This window comes from Saxophila tyrrhenica (assembly GCF_035928015.1).
Source record: "Saxophila tyrrhenica strain CCFEE 5935 chromosome Unknown scaffold_9, whole genome shotgun sequence".
Lineage (NCBI taxonomy): Eukaryota > Fungi > Ascomycota > Dothideomycetes > Mycosphaerellales > Extremaceae > Saxophila > Saxophila tyrrhenica.
Window position 1 is genome coordinate 603,322 of NW_027041741.1, and position 15,058 is coordinate 618,379.

General features: G+C 55.6%; 6 protein-coding genes across 6 annotated transcripts; 3 read left to right on the forward strand and 3 right to left on the reverse strand.

Moving 5' to 3' along the window:
* Positions 1-50: 50 nt before the first annotated feature.
* LTR77_006171 (uncharacterized protein) lies at positions 51-2,900 on the reverse strand (the record flags this gene model as incomplete). Its single annotated transcript, XM_064803413.1, has 5 exons — positions 51-1,112; positions 1,170-1,333; positions 1,387-1,427; positions 2,546-2,785; positions 2,860-2,900. 5 exons carry the CDS (start codon positions 2,898-2,900, stop codon positions 51-53), a joined length of 1,548 nt encoding a protein of 515 aa, XP_064658328.1.
* Positions 2,901-3,690: 790 nt separating this feature from the next.
* Positions 3,691-5,425, forward strand: GYP1 (GTPase-activating protein; the record flags this gene model as incomplete). Its single annotated transcript, XM_064803414.1, has 3 exons — positions 3,691-3,718; positions 3,829-5,117; positions 5,171-5,425. The coding sequence occupies 3 exons, from the start codon at positions 3,691-3,693 to the stop codon at positions 5,423-5,425; spliced, it is 1,572 nt and encodes a 523-aa protein (XP_064658329.1).
* Positions 5,426-5,541: 116 nt separating this feature from the next.
* DCD1 (Deoxycytidine monophosphate (dCMP) deaminase) lies at positions 5,542-6,646 on the reverse strand (the record flags this gene model as incomplete). Its single annotated transcript, XM_064803415.1, has 2 exons — positions 5,542-6,572; positions 6,625-6,646. The coding sequence occupies 2 exons, from the start codon at positions 6,644-6,646 to the stop codon at positions 5,542-5,544; spliced, it is 1,053 nt and encodes a 350-aa protein (XP_064658330.1).
* Positions 6,647-7,082: 436 nt separating this feature from the next.
* ATG7 (Autophagy protein 7) lies at positions 7,083-9,629 on the forward strand (the record flags this gene model as incomplete). Its single annotated transcript, XM_064803416.1, has 2 exons — positions 7,083-7,294; positions 7,352-9,629. The coding sequence occupies 2 exons, from the start codon at positions 7,083-7,085 to the stop codon at positions 9,627-9,629; spliced, it is 2,490 nt and encodes an 829-aa protein (XP_064658331.1).
* A 412-nt stretch (positions 9,630-10,041) lies between these two features.
* Positions 10,042-12,132, forward strand: TMN2 (Transmembrane 9 superfamily member 2; the record flags this gene model as incomplete). Its single annotated transcript, XM_064803417.1, has 3 exons — positions 10,042-10,462; positions 10,563-12,008; positions 12,065-12,132. The coding sequence occupies 3 exons, from the start codon at positions 10,042-10,044 to the stop codon at positions 12,130-12,132; spliced, it is 1,935 nt and encodes a 644-aa protein (XP_064658332.1).
* A 203-nt stretch (positions 12,133-12,335) lies between these two features.
* On the reverse strand, positions 12,336-14,145 carry LTR77_006176 (uncharacterized protein; the record flags this gene model as incomplete). The annotated part of the gene is made up of 8 exons (XM_064803418.1): positions 12,336-12,402; positions 12,461-12,740; positions 12,802-12,976; positions 13,036-13,344; positions 13,396-13,443; positions 13,496-13,548; positions 13,600-13,768; positions 13,822-14,145. 8 exons carry the CDS (start codon positions 14,143-14,145, stop codon positions 12,336-12,338), a joined length of 1,425 nt encoding a protein of 474 aa, XP_064658333.1.
* Positions 14,146-15,058: the final 913 nt, after the last annotated feature.

Sequence of the window (15,058 nt, forward strand, 5' to 3'; positions counted from 1 at the left end):
AACCTTTGCTCTGCCTCGTATGCCGTCCGCGAGAGAAGAGTGAGAGAATATCATCCACGACCGCCGTAAGGATGGAATCGCGCCCGTCCGCCTCGACCTCCGCCACGGTAGTTCGAGCCCGGCCCAGCGTTCTTCGGCCCAGTAGGAGCATTGGCAGGAGCCTGACCAGCTGGAGCAGGGCTTCCGAACCCGCCACGACCACCACCGCGCCCACCTCGTCCTCCGAAACCTCCACGCATGTTGCCCTGCATGCCGTCCGGCGCAGGCACGTCGTCGTACATCCCATCCCACGTCTGGTTGCCGTTGTAGCTGCCCTGCTGCATGCGCGCGTTCGTCTGGCGCTCGTACTTCTGCTGCTCGAACATCAACTGCTCCTGCGCCGTGAAACCCGATGCACTGCCCGGACGCTGGCCCTGCCCTCCGTTCATCGGCGAGCCTGGGCCCTGCGGACCTCCCGGGTAGCCTGGCATGCCTCCTCCGCCTCCGCCGCCCATCTGCTGCTGCATCTGCGCCATCATCTGCGGGTTCATGCCTTGACGCGCCATCATCTGCTGCATCATCTGTGGGTTCTGCATCGCCGCCATCGGGTTCATGCCGCCGCCGCCGCCGCCGCCGCCACCGGCCATCATTTGCTGCTGCATCATCTGGAAGTACTGCTGCATGCGTTGCCAGTACTGCGCCATCATCGCCGGACTCATGTTGTTGCCACCGCCGTTCTGTTGGCCCATCGCTTGGTTCTGCTGGGCGTCGTTGGTGTGGGTGTTGAACGGCATCTGTCTACCTCCACGCCCGAACTTGCCGTGTCCTCCGCCCTCACCGTCGCGGAGGTTGCCGCGCGGCTCAGCACGCTTGACTTCGATCATCTTGCCGTGGATCGCGAGAGGGCCTTCGAGCGTGCGGTCGACGGCTGCCTCGTTGTCGAAGGTGACGAAGCCGAAGCCACGGGGACGTCCGGTGTCCTTGTCCATCATCAGGGTGGCATCGAGCACGCGGCCGTACGCTTCGAAGAATTCCCTAAACTCGACGTCGGTACACTCCTGGCTGACACCGCCGACGAAGATCTTCGCCGTACGCTCCTGCTCCTCACGTGGGATAGCACGCTTCGGATCGATCTGCGCTTGTTTGTTAGCGTGTGATGGGTTTCATGCACATGTATCAGTGAGACATACTAGCTTGCCATCCAGGAAGTGCTCCTTAACCATGACGATGTTGACCGTCTTCGGGTCCTTGAACGTGAGAAAGCCGAAGCCGCGAGAGCGTCCAGTGGCGCCATCACGCATAACTTGGCAGTCGACGACATCACCGTATTGCGAGAAGTACTCCTTAAGTGATTCTAGGAGTAGAGAGTCAGTAGAGACGAGAAGAAAAGACTGAGGGGTAACATACGGTCTGTGGTCTCCCAGTTGAGTCCACCAATGAACATTTTTCTATAGACGATGTGTCAGCACTACTCCATAATTGAATGACAACCAAAGAAGAGATTGCATGGATGACAGGAAGCGTATTGGAAGGAGGGCCGTCAACAAGCAGTCCGTCTCTTCTCCTACCCCAGGCACGAGGTGCCGGGCTCGAGGTCGGATCGTGTAGATTGCTTCCAGCGCAGTGCCCTTTGCGCAATTTGCCAGTGTACCAATCCAACGACGTGCCCAACAGCGCCATAGCCTGGCCGCGACATTGCCTCCAGGCGTACGTTGGTTGCAGAGCAGAGCAGACAGTGGGCGGGTGGTTGCAGGCAGCGCTTCCAAAGTTTGGGGTGTAAGGCAAAAGTGCATCGCCAGAAATCCACCATCCCTAAAGCGGAAGGCAAACGGTCGATTTTGAAGTGGTATACAGATCTCGAGGATGCGATTGTCTTCGTGATATGGAGTTGCATGAATGCTTTGTGTGTGCTGTGTTGCCTGCGAAGACCGCACGACACTGCACACTGCATCGTCTACCTCCTGTCTGCTTCTGTACTGTTCTGCTCTGCTCTGCTGTCTGCTACCAGGCTAAGCTGCGATCATCGATGTCCGCATATGTGAGCTTATGGACGCTTTGAGTTTGGTACACTTGCATCAGTCGTCGCGTTGACCCCTCCGTAGCCGCCAGCCTTCCCAGACCCATCAACCGACCGTGACTGCAACCATTCCAACTGCCTCCAAGCAAGCGAAAGATCGTGATGGATTCCGCGGCACGGATGACTTGTATGACAACCGCTTGACCACGCTGTGCGACTGAGGGAGGCTTATCATCCAGCATACAGATTGTAGCAAGTGCTCGGCGACGGGCATGCTGAAGTGTTGGCCGGATCGGTCATGGGTCTTGTTTGGCGAGTGGCTCCAGATAGGAATGACTGTCTGACTATGCGCTGTCCTTGAAAATCCGGTGGTCCTGCCAAGTGCCCATGACCTCTCTGAACCTCTCGACCTCTACCCTCGCAGACTTTCGCTCTCTCCCAATCCTTTTGCGCGAGCATAATATCCATTGGTTCCATTGTCAAGGTGTGCTAGAGATTGAGGTGTGCAAGGGTGTGAAAGCATTGACAAAAGGAAAATCTCATACATACCCATCATCTTTGATGCTGATCGGCTTGTCGTAGTCATCATTGTGGTCTTGCTGACTCTGCTGTACACCTTGAAAGCCCCCGCCATAATTTTGAGGCTCGGTGTTGATGTTGAAGTCATCCACAGCTTCCATATTGGTCTCCTCAGGCTGGGCATCCTGCTGCACTGGCGCTGGCTCAGGTGTGGGAGGCTTCTGCTCTGTCTTGGCTGGAGGTGCTGGTTCGTCTGCTTCGCCGTCGTAGCTAATCGCGTGTTAGCAATTGGGCAATCATGGCACTGTTGCGGCGTGCTATTGTGAGGAGATGTGAAGACTCACAGATCGGCAAACAGATCCTCGTCCATCTCCGGGTCGGCCATGGTGATAGCTGTAGGTAAGAAAGAGAATCGACGAGGATGAGGAGGTCGGTGAATAGGAGATGTGGAGGGAGTGACGGTGCGACCTCAAGTCAATGCTGGTTTGCTGCCTCGGTGATAGGTCGCACGCGGCTCGCCCAGAAGCGCGTGAACCTGCTCGTGGGGCGCAGCAAGCGGCTCAGTGGTGTCGCACGCGCGGTCTTCCGTGGTAGTGGAAGGGTGCCCGTTGTTTAGTGGTGTTTGTGTGTGAACGAGGAGGTGGTGTCGCGAAGCTGAAGCTGAAGCTGAAAGTGCTTGCTGGCTGGTGAAAGCATGACTAAGCCCGCTCTCCGCCCGCTTAGGGTTGCTGCCGGCTGTGACCGAGAGCCGAGAAGGCGGGACGTCACCTCAAATGACGGGCGAAAGATTGGTGCGGGCTTGGAGAGACTGGAGCATCCTACGTTACGCTAATGATGGCACGATGAACTTCAAGCGACCGTCTCAGCAGGTCCGTACATCTTCAATCGACGACATACGCAAGCAGGCCGACTGACCATCCAGCAGGAGATGGTACAGGTCGGTTCGTACCCAGACTACGACGAGGCGCACGCAACGACGAGCTAATATGGATCTGTGGGCCTTCATAGACCGATCGGAGTGTGTATATGAGGACAGAATATCGCAGCGTATGCAAGAGGCTGACGATGTGACAGCACTGGATCACCATTCTGGCGAACATCCTCTGCGAATAGTCAACGAGACGCAAAGCAACCCGCAACGCCCGAGCGCAAAGTGATAGGCGCATCCTACAGCCATGCCGACATACTCAAATTCGACGACCTGTATGTAGCTGTCTGCGCCGTCCTTTCGCCAAGCTGACAGTAGCAAAGAAACATCTCCAACTCTCGCCCGCGCACTCCACCTTCACTCCCAAGACAGACAAGCTCGCCAGCCCCCAAAACAAATGACCCTCCGCCTACCCGTCGCACATATACCAGCTTCCTCTCCGACACGAACAATGCCTGGAACGTTGATGGTACCGACGGCACCGGCGACCAGCTCGCCTATGACGAGGATGAGGATGAATTTGGCCTGCCCAGCATAGCTTCGACGCGGCGAAAAGGCAAGCGGTTATCGACGAAAAACAAAACAGACCCTGGGGGATCCCGACCCGAGCTTAGAAATGGCAACAATGCCGCGAGCACATTGGCTACCTGGGCGTTAGATAACGGAGACGTTGCCGAAGTGCGCGCAATACCCTCATATCCCTCTGCAAAGGCAACCGAGGGCAAGATTCTGCGACCGCAGTACAAGGACATCCTGCGAGATCCCGCAAACTCATTACATCTGATCAATCACCCTTCCGTACCACCTGGCGCCTCTTCGAAGGAGCTCGAGGCGCATTCGGCACGGATCGGCCGCATCAACAAGTTCAAGAAAGTACTGCAAGCGTCTTCCATCAACCTACCCGAGCTACGAGATTCCGCGTGGTCTGGCCTGCCGTCCGAAGTGCGGGCAATGTCCTGGCAAATACTGCTTGGCTACCTCCCCACAAGCAGCGAACGGCGAGTAGCGACCCTCGAGCGAAAGCGAAAGGAGTATCTCGACGGTGTGCGACAAGCTTTTGAGCGTGGAACGGCAGGGAGTTCCGGCGCTGTGGAAGCAGGCGTAGCGGGAGCCGGCTCAGCACCGTTCGCGAAAGGCGGCAGAGGCCGAGGTCTGGACGAAGCGATATGGCATCAGATCAGCATTGATGTGCCCCGGACCAACCCACATCTTGAGCTGTACAGCTACGAAGCGACACAAAGATCGCTAGAACGCATACTGTACGTCTGGGCTATCCGACATCCGGCCTCCGGGTACGTGCAGGGCATCAACGACCTCGTCACGCCCTTCTGGCAAGTCTTTTTGGGTCAGTACATCACCGACCCGGATGTGGAGTCTGGAATGGATCCTGGCCAGCTTCCTAAACCAGTTCTGGATGCCGTAGAAGCAGATTCGTTCTGGTGTCTGACCAAACTGCTAGACGGGATACAGGACAACTACATACACGCTCAGCCTGGCATCCAGCGGCAGGTGTCCTCGCTAAGAGATCTGACTGCGCGCATTGACGGAGCGCTTGCGAAGCACATGGAGAATGAAGGCGTGGAGTTCATTCAATTCAGCTTTCGGTGGATGAATTGCTTGTTGATGCGTGAGCTGAGCGTGAGGAATGTCATTCGGATGTGGGATACCTATCTTGTAAGTCTGTCCTCACCCTGCCATTGCGCTCAATTGTTGATCGCATCTTCCAGGCCGAAGACCAAGGCTTCTCAGCCTTCCACCTCTACGTCTGCGCTGCCTTCTTGGTAAAATGGTCCGAGAAGCTCCAGCGCATGGATTTCCAAGAAATCATGATGTTCCTGCAGGCGTTGCCAACCAAGGGCTGGACGGAGAAAGACATCGAATTGTTGCTGAGCGAGGCGTTCATCTGGCAGAGTCTTTTCAAGGGTAGCAAAGCCCATGTGCGCCAGACCAGCGGTGGTAATAGTGGGAGTCTCAATCTTTAAGAGCGCAGATGTTGATCGTCTTGGACATCCTGAGCAGGTCGCGGAAGTCGCGTCAACTTATGAAACGCCGCTATGGCATTAATTCGACAAGCATCACGAGCTTGACGTCCTTCGCCTCAAGCATGGCCATTCGTCACTGCCTTCGGCTCCTCATCACACAGATTGACCAGCCCCTCCTTCGGCGGTGAAAACTGCCTCAACTTCACTCCAGCCTGCTGCAACAACTTCGCCGCGTCAACATCCATGTAATAACTCCGACTATACACCACCTCCGTGATCCCCACCTGAATAATTTTAATCGTGCACGTCAGACACGGACACGTATTACAATACAACACCGCCCCCGGCCCCACCCTCTCCCTTCCGGCTTCGAGAAGCGCGTTCTCCTCCGCATGAATGCAAAGACAATTCGTCAAGCTCGTCCCGCCCGCTTGCCCGCTGTTGCAGCGCGGACACCCGCCTTCGTTGCAGTTGGTGATGTTGCGCGGGGTGCCGTTGTAGCCGGTCGCCATGACGCGCTTCTCGCGCACCAGGACGCAGCCGACTTGGCGGCGCATGCAGTTGCTGCGGCGGGCGGCGAGGGAGGCGAGGGTCATGAAGTAGTGGTCCCAGGTTGGGCGGAGGCGGGAGGGGTCGGGGAGGTTGAGGGTGGTGAGGGAGGCGTGGAGGGAGGGTAGTGAGGTGGTGTTGTTGAGGAGTTTGATTTGGGCTCGGGAGGCGATAGAGGCGAGACCGGATGAGGGGGAGTAGAGGTGCTCGTCGTTGCGGAGGACGAATTGTTCGAGGGTAGGTGGCGTGAGGGCGGCGGCTGCGCAGCGGTTTTTGAAGCGTTGCCAGCGGACGGATATGGGGGCGTCTACATGGACTAGGATGAAGAGAGGCCTGTTGGCGAAAATTTCGACGGTGTGTTCGTCGTAGATGGACGTCGTCACGAAGTGCTCCTGCCAGTGCTTCGTCACGAAGTCGAGCAGAGCTTCGGGAGATGGGAATGACAGTGCAGAAGCATCTTCGCCCAGTCCAGGCACGTTGGCCTCGGATGCGGACTTCTCGACACTTGGAGTTGAACTGGTTCGTTGTAGTCTAAGGGGCTTGAAGGCGTGATGCTCGATCAAGTAGTCCTGGACGGAGTGTTTGCCGGCGCATATGCCTGGTTGCAGATTAGCAGGGCCTCTGAAGTTGGAGTGAAAATGACACAGTACCACCGCAGATGCCGATAAGCATCGTTGCGGCACACGCATCGATATGCTGGCCGTTTGATATGGTTCGACCTCTTCGGTCTGGGTCTATGTCCTTCGTTGCATGTGATCGTTGGCTTGCAAGTACCGGGACTTGTAGCTCTCAGGATGTCATTTGATCGTCTCCAAACGGCACCAGTGTACGTCTACTCTTCACCTGCGATGTCCTGTTCCGTGGATCAATTCAGCTGTTCGTCGACACGTGAAGTCTGACAGCACGCGCCTACCATTTAGCCTGAGATACTAGGCCAGGAACGGCAGATCTCGTGCCTTAGCGCGTGGCCCCACCAATTAGGACCCCGCCTGGACGTCACCAGAGGCAGGAGCGACGACGACAGGCACCTTGCATGTGCTCTTCGTCTCCATCTACCAACCACTTCTCAACTTTCTTTGCTCCGCCTGGTTCTTGACAAGCTGCAGTGATGGCGACGACAACACATCCGCTGCAGTATGCGCCGTGGACATCCGACATCGAGCTGGCCTTTTACTCCGCCCTGAGCTCGCTGAAGATCAACCATGACAAGCTCGACTCCTCTTCCCGTAAGGTGCTTGGCTTGTACGAGATCAACCACAAAGATGCTCCCGAACGCTCGAGCCGTATGCAAATACACGGGACTGCTCTGACGACCGACGAGTAAGTGAGTGTTCGAATGCATACCACAACTTGGGACTGCTTCTGACAGGCGTACAGGAGTCCGCAAGGATACTACCGAGGGGAGGGAATCATTCGGAACTTCAACACCATCGAGGAGTTCCGACAGGTGGACAAGGCCTTGCACATCGAACGAGCTGGGCGAACGATATGGGATGCCGTACTTGATGGGACCATCTATTCATGTCCCTCCTTGCTCTCCTCCTTCTCGGCGATCTGTTATGCGGATTTGAAGAAGTACAAGTTTACATACCACTTTGCGTACCCTGCCGTACACTCGGACCCACAGTGGAAGTTACTGGGAGCTGAGGGCAATGCGGCATCCGGCATCACACACCTGAAAGAGCGCGAGACCGAGGCCTTGGTCGACCGAGTGCAGACTTGGCGGTACAGCGTCGACACAAGACAGCACGGCTTCTTCCTTACGAAGAGGGTCAGGAAGGATGTGCTTGATGCTGAGTGGCGGATGGGACGAAGCGAGATCGAAAAGGAGGAAGATGATGGCAACCTGCATACACCGAAGACACCAAGAATATCACAGAGCTCCATGCTTAGCGAGATGGGATTTCTCTGGTCGGTGGGATCATTAGCGAGCCACGAGAATGGCTTCTTCGACAACGCAGAAGACGACGACCGATTTGTGTGCTTTGCGGACCCGTCAACCTACCCCTCAAATCCTGGCTGGATGCTGCGGAATCTTCTCATACTTGTCAGACAGCGGTGGCATCTTGACAAGGTCCAAGTGATGTGCTACAGAGATACGCATCAACGGCGAGATCACCAGGCCAGTCTTGTCATGCGATTACAGTCAGCAGAACCCGTGTATCACAACCAAATAGCGCAACAACTGGGACGTGACATGCCGACCATGGGCACGTCATCCGCTTTGCGACCCGACGATGTTGATGCGTTTGGCGAACTTATCGAGCAGCAGAAGAAGGCTCCTGAGCCGGCACCCGAACGACCAAAGACTCCACCCAAAGCTCCTGAGCTACCCAAGATCACTGGCTGGGAGCGCAACGAGCAGAACAAGATCATTTCAAGAACGGTGGATCTGGCCTCATATCTCGACCCTTCGAAGCTCGCAGATCAGGCGGTTGACCTCAACCTCAAACTCATCAAGTGGCGAATATCGCCATCAATCGATCTTGATACTATCAAGCATACCTCTTGCCTCCTTCTGGGCGCTGGCACGCTTGGTTCTTATGTTGCTCGTAACCTCATGGGCTGGGGCGTTCGGAAGATCACATTCGTGGACAATGCCAAAATAAGCTACTCAAATCCTGTCCGTCAGCCGCTGTACGAGTTCAGAGACTGTCTTGAAGGCGGCGCTCGGAAGGCGGAGCGTGCTGCCGAAAGCTTGCAACAGATCTACCCTGGAGTGGATTCCAACGGTTATTACATGAGCGTACCCATGGCAGGTCATCCCATCATGGAGGAGGAACGAGTGAAGAAGGAATACGAGAGACTTCAGAACTTGATTGAAAGCCACGATGCGATCTTTTTGCTGATGGACACGAGAGAGAGCAGATGGCTACCTACTGTGATGGCGAAAGCGGCTGGCAAGATTGTAATCAATGCCGCGCTTGGCTTCGACACGTATGTCGTGATGCGGCACGGTCTGAGGCGGCCCAAGTCTGCAACAAAGGAGTCAGCGGAGGGCACGGTGGTCTCTCATTCAGACGATGTGCCCAGTCCACTGCGAGCAGCTGCGTCAGATTTCGTCGAAGGTGGCGGCGAGGCTAGGAGCCAGTCGCTGGCATTGGCGGATAAAGGCGAGGAGCTCGGGTGCTATTTCTGTTCCGACGTCGTTGCGCCGGCGGATAGCTTGAAGAGCGCGACGCTCGACCAGCAGTGCACAGTCACTCGGCCGGGCGCGGCACCTATAGCTTCTGCCCTTGCAGTCGAGCTTCTGGTATCCTTGACTCAGCACCGCCTTAAGGGACGAGCACCGGCGCCCGACCCAACAACGACAGGCAGCGCGAACCAGATCCAGTCATCTCCACCCACCGACCCATCACTACCCAACAGCCACCCCCTCGGCACCGTCCCGCATCAACTGCGCGGCTTCATGAGCACATGGCAGACGATCCAGGTCAGGGGTCAATCGTACGATTGCTGCGCTGCCTGCTCTCCCACCATACTCGAGGCGTATGAGAAGGATGGGTGGGAGTTTGTGAAGAAGGCTATCAACGAGCGAGGGTATGTGGAGGAGATCAGTGGGTTAGCGGAGGTGCAGCGGAAGGCTGAAGAGGCGGAGAGGGCGATGGAGATGGAGGAGGAGGAAGATGATGATGGGGAGGGTGAGCTTGTATGAGTTTATGATATAGCTTCAATGTCTGCGAAGACCGGTTACCTGTCATGCATCTTGCGTTCTTGTGAAAGTTTCGTGCTACGCAGCATCTGTGGCTTTCCCGCGGAGGAGCATGTGCTCGTGCTGTCGTACACCTCCATGCGCTCACGTATGCACTCTTATGTAGTACGAGAAGGTCTGTTGAGAAATCAACATGGTGACCAGTCTCCTCCCGAGTCATTTGGATACCGAAGAATAACCTCACTCGTTGTTAGAAGAGCAGCCGTCGTCAGCAGGTTTGCCAAGACCGCAAGCTTGTGCCTGCCGTGGACAGCGCGACCTCCAACATCTCCTGGCTTGACTTCACCCTTACAACAACACCACCACCGACTACATACTTCCAGTGGATGGTCACAGACCACAACAACCATCCACAATGCGACTATCCGAGCTGCCCTCCGGCATCATCGCCCTGATCCTCTCCAGCCAACTGGCCTCCGCCTTCTACCTCCCTGGCCTCACGCCGACCAACTACCGCCGCGACGACTTGGTCCAACTCAATGTCAATCGCCTCACACCTTCGCAGTCGCAGCGGGAGAGACAAATTACCTCAGCATTCTCGTTCGACTACTACCACCATGCCTTCAACTTCTGCGAGCCCAAGGACGGCGTGTCCTCCGCCTCGGAGTCGCTCGGAAGCATCCTGTTTGGAGATCGCATACAGAGTTCGCCGTTCGAGCTGCATATGGCGAAGAATGAGACGTGCAAGGCGGTGTGTGACGAGGTGACGTTTGAGCCGAGGGATGCGAAGTTTGTGAATAGAAGGATATGGCAGGATTACAAGGTAAACATGCTTGGTAAGTGCACGATCGCGGTCCATGCGGCGCTCTTGGACTTTATGGCCGCTGTTTGCAGTCCAGAGACATTTGCTGATCCTTTTGACCTTCTATTCTTCAGTCGATGGTCTACCGGTTGGGCAGGATTTCATTGACCAAGACACGGGGACCGAATTCTATCAGCCTGGATTCTTGCTGGGGAAGGTCGAGAACGAGAAGCCACAACTCCATGACCACTTCAACTTCCTCATCGATTACAACGAGTTCAAGAAGGGCCAGTACCGGGTGGTGGGCATTCAGGTCGAGCCAGAATCTCTCGGCGAGTCGAAGCGTACGGGCACTGGCGGCGACTTCTCCGCCGATTGCGGCAATGCAGCTGTTCCGAAACGGTTGTCCGAGACGGGCAATACCAAGGTCACCTGGACTTATAGCGTATACTGGCGACCTTCACGAACCACATTCGCAACGCGCTGGGACAAGTTCTTGCATGTCTATGACCCGAAGATCCATTGGCTGGCTTTGGTCAACAGCGCCGTCATTTTCACATTCTTGGTCGGCATCGTGAGCACGATCCTACGACGCACGCTGAGGAAGGATATTGCGCGGTATAACCGGCTTGACCAACTCGGCTTGGACGATCTGGGCGACAATGGGGTTGAAGACGGCGTGCAAGAGGACAGCGGCTGGAAGCTCATACACGGCGATGTGTTCAGGCCGCCGAAGAATGGTCTCATGCTGGCTGTATTGGTCGGCAACGGAGCTCAGCTTTTCACAATGACTGGATTTACGATCGCCTTTGCGCTCGTTGGATTTCTCTCGCCAAGCAACCGCGGCAGTCTGGCTACGGTGATGATTTTGCTCTACACCTTCCTAGGATTCATCGGCGGATACACCAGCTCCCGTATCTACAAAGACTTCGGCGGCACCAAGTGGAAGCAGCTTTTGACCTACACGCCTTCGGTCGTCCCGATTGTTGTCTTCGGCACTTTCTTCCTGCTGAACTTGTTCGTCTGGGCACGCCACTCCTCCGGCGCCGTCCCCTTCACCACCATGCTCGTCATCATTGGGATCTGGTTCTGCATCTCCGTCCCGCTCAGTCTGGCAGGCTCCTGGGTCGGTTTCCGGCAACCCATGCGCGACCATCCCGTGAAGACGAATCAGATTCCTCGCCAAATCCCTCCCGCGACCGGGTATCTGCGCCCTGTACCGAGTATGCTGGCTGTTGGGATCCTGCCGTTCGGCGCCATTTTCATCGAGCTGTTCTTCATCATGAACAGCCTATGGTCAAACAGGATCTATTACATGTTCGGCTTCCTGTTCCTCAGCTTTGGATTGCTCATCGTCACCAGCGCCGCCGTCACCATCATGATGATCTACTTCGTGCTCTGCGCGGAGAACTATCACTGGCAGTGGCGGGCTTTTGCGAGCAGTGGTGCGAGCGCTGGATACGTGTTTGCTTATTGCCTTCTATACTGGGCAAGGCAACTCAGCTTCAGTAGCCTCACGGGTGGCTTGCTGTATCTGGGCTACTCGCTGCTTATCTCGTTCCTATGGTTTGTGATGACTGGTACGTACTCATTCGATTTGGAAACTCAGCGACACAGATGCTAACTTGAGCTCCAGGGACAATTGGATTCACGGCGACGTGGATCTTCGTGCACCGCATCTATGGCTCTCTCAAGATCGACTGAGCATTTTGTGCAATATTTTAGCGAATCTATGTATCATATCACCTCACTTCAGCTTCGTTCCCACGTTCTCGTGCCTTGGCTGAACCAGACTGTCGACTGTCACATGCGACCACACACGATGATGTTGACAAATTGGACGTTGCCCCAGACTTGCTGAGCAGCGTCGTCTGGGCTACATAACTGACTTGACACGCATAGTGTCCTCAGAACTTCGTCGACACCTTCAACCCAGCAAGCTTTATCCTCGCGAGCAGCAGCACGACCGCACCACTATATCAACCTCGTCAGCCTCAGACCCACCCACGGACAACGTAAAGGCACCGCTCACCCACACATAAGCACCCCAGCATATATCTGCAAACCCGTGTACGCGCCATCCCACCTCGTAACCAACGCGCCACCAATCGGCTGACTGATCAACGCCGCGATGGAAATGACAGCGAACAGCGTACCCGTCCGTACCCCGATCTTCCGCACGTCCGAGATCTGAGCGACTAGAGAGGGCGCAAGGGAGACGAAGGCGCCGCTGCCGAAGCCGAAGAGGGCCGCGAAGACGATGATGGGGGCGTTGGCTTTGGCTGGGAGCCAGAGGGCTAGGGTGATGATGCCTGCAGTACTATGTTAGAGGCGGAGGGTAATTAATGCGAGCGAGTGTGAAGCGTTGCTCACCAGTAAAGGAGCACATGACGAACATGGTGTTGTATCGTCCGACTTTGTCCGCGATGAAGCCCGGAAGGGTCCGGCCGAAGAAGCTTGCAGCGTTGAGGATCGGGACCATGTACTGGGCCAGGTCTGCGCTCATGCCGTTGTGGATGGCTTCGAGGATGATGTAGTTGATCGGCAGCTGCGGTAGGTATAGTAAGCCTTCGTCTCCATACGACATATAGAGATGGCGTTACTTACAAACATGCCCAGAAAGAAGATGAAGCAGCCGAACGCCAAGAGTTGGAACGCTGGCTCCCTCAGGGGGCGGAGGAACTCGAACAGGTCAAACGGTGTAGGTTTCGGAGGAAGTCGAGAGGTTATTGTCAGGTTCGCTACGATAAGCATGAAGAAGATGAGGAAGGCGGTGGTTCTCATCGCCCAGGCGAAGCCGACTTCTGGGATGAGACGTTGGACCTGATGAGGATCAGCTTTGTGGGTGAGGACGAACATTGCAGGAATCCATACCATGATGGGCAGTATGACACCGCCTAGGGAGCTGCCGCCAGCCTGCGGTGCGTCGTCAGTAATTACCACTCAAATGAGGACCTGGAAACGTACTATAATGCCAAAGGCAAAGCCTCGCTTCTGGAAGAACCAGGTAGGTATCTACACTCTACTCAGCGAATGGAGCAATGACGGTGATGGCTACAAGGCTTACGGTACTCATCGCAGGGTAGAACACGAGAGAGGCACCAATGCTGGAGCATACGCCTGCAACAAGTCAGACAACAGTGCTATCGCGTGATTTTCAGGGAAACTCACCTTGCGCAAGGATGAATTGGTAGTATTCTGTCGAAAGGCTCGTCATCATCAGACCAAACACCTCCAGTACCGTGCCTGCGACAAGCAGCCATTTTGGACCGTAGTTGTCAAATAGCTTCCCAATGACAGGTCCGCAGCAAAACATGAAGAAGATCTCGAGCGAAGCAACCTGTCACCATCATCAACGAAAGACGGCCAAGGATGCTCGTTTTGATGCCTTACCCATGCGATGGTATCCGGAGCGTACTCAGATAGCTGGTGCATCTGGTAATAAGTCTGGAAGACACCGACACAGTTTATCCAGCCGAAGGAGCAGAAGAGGGAACAGAAGCCTCCCAAGACGCATAGCCAAGCCTTCAAGCCGCCATCAGGGTTCTGTCGTGGATCGAAGGCGCCTGGTGGTGGACCTTGTGGCTTTTCTGGGGTTCCTTGTTCGACATCTGCAGTCTTGGAGTCTTCGTAGATGGACTGTCGACTGCCGTCGAGCGGTTGTGCCGAAGCGGACCCTAAGTCGACTCCCGCTTGTCCTTTCTCTTGCTCCTTCATGGAGGAGGTGGCTGATGGTGATGTTGTCATCTTCGCTCAATGTACCTAAAGGAAAGGGGTTCGACAAAGGGAATGAGATGTAATGGAAGGAACAAGTGTAGAGAGAGATGTGTGTAGAGATGGGAAACAGAGGCATTCGAATGGCATGCCATCGATCAAGAATATAAGAGGTCGATATCTCGTACGAACGGCATGAAATCTGACAATTGCAGAGGCTCGGTGATTCGGCGTGCAACCTCGCCCCGAAAGGGCCACCGACCGCGTTGCCCACCGCATGAAGATGGCAGCGGCTGTGGCTTACCTAGATCGCTTTGGCCTGTCCCAAACGTATGCGGCATACACTTTGGTGGTCACCTCTGGTCGCGAGCGTTCGATGGGCGTGCTCGAGGGTCTGCTCTAGCATGTGAATCTTGGCTACACCTTGGCCCGCCTCTCTCGAAGATTGCCCGATCTGTGCAATGCGGACGCTGCAACGAATAGCTTGGTAGATTGGACATGAACCTACCACCGTGACTCATTCGTCGCGGTGTCGCAGGAGGTGAATTCAGCAAATTTCGGGGCGATCGAAGCGCGAGTCGAGCGGCCTTCTTGGAGTCCGCAAAGGCCAGACATTTGAGAAGGCATGATGCTGTCTACAATCAGTACTCTCGCGGGCCTTCGCGTGTTTGCCAGGCCGAATGTTGGTGGTCCGATGCTATTAGGCCGCCTGGCCATTGCTGGAGTTGGACTGCGGCTCGTCGCGTCGGCCTACGCTCTTTGACCTTCCCAATGGTGTGTTCTACCATTTTGTATGCAGTCTGAGGATCTGATGGATTCGTCGAGTCCGAAAGCCGCCAATTTGACCTAGCAGGATGGTGTTGGTCGCAGACGTCAGGATGAGTTGATGACTTGTTTCGTCAGAAGCTGAAGCGAG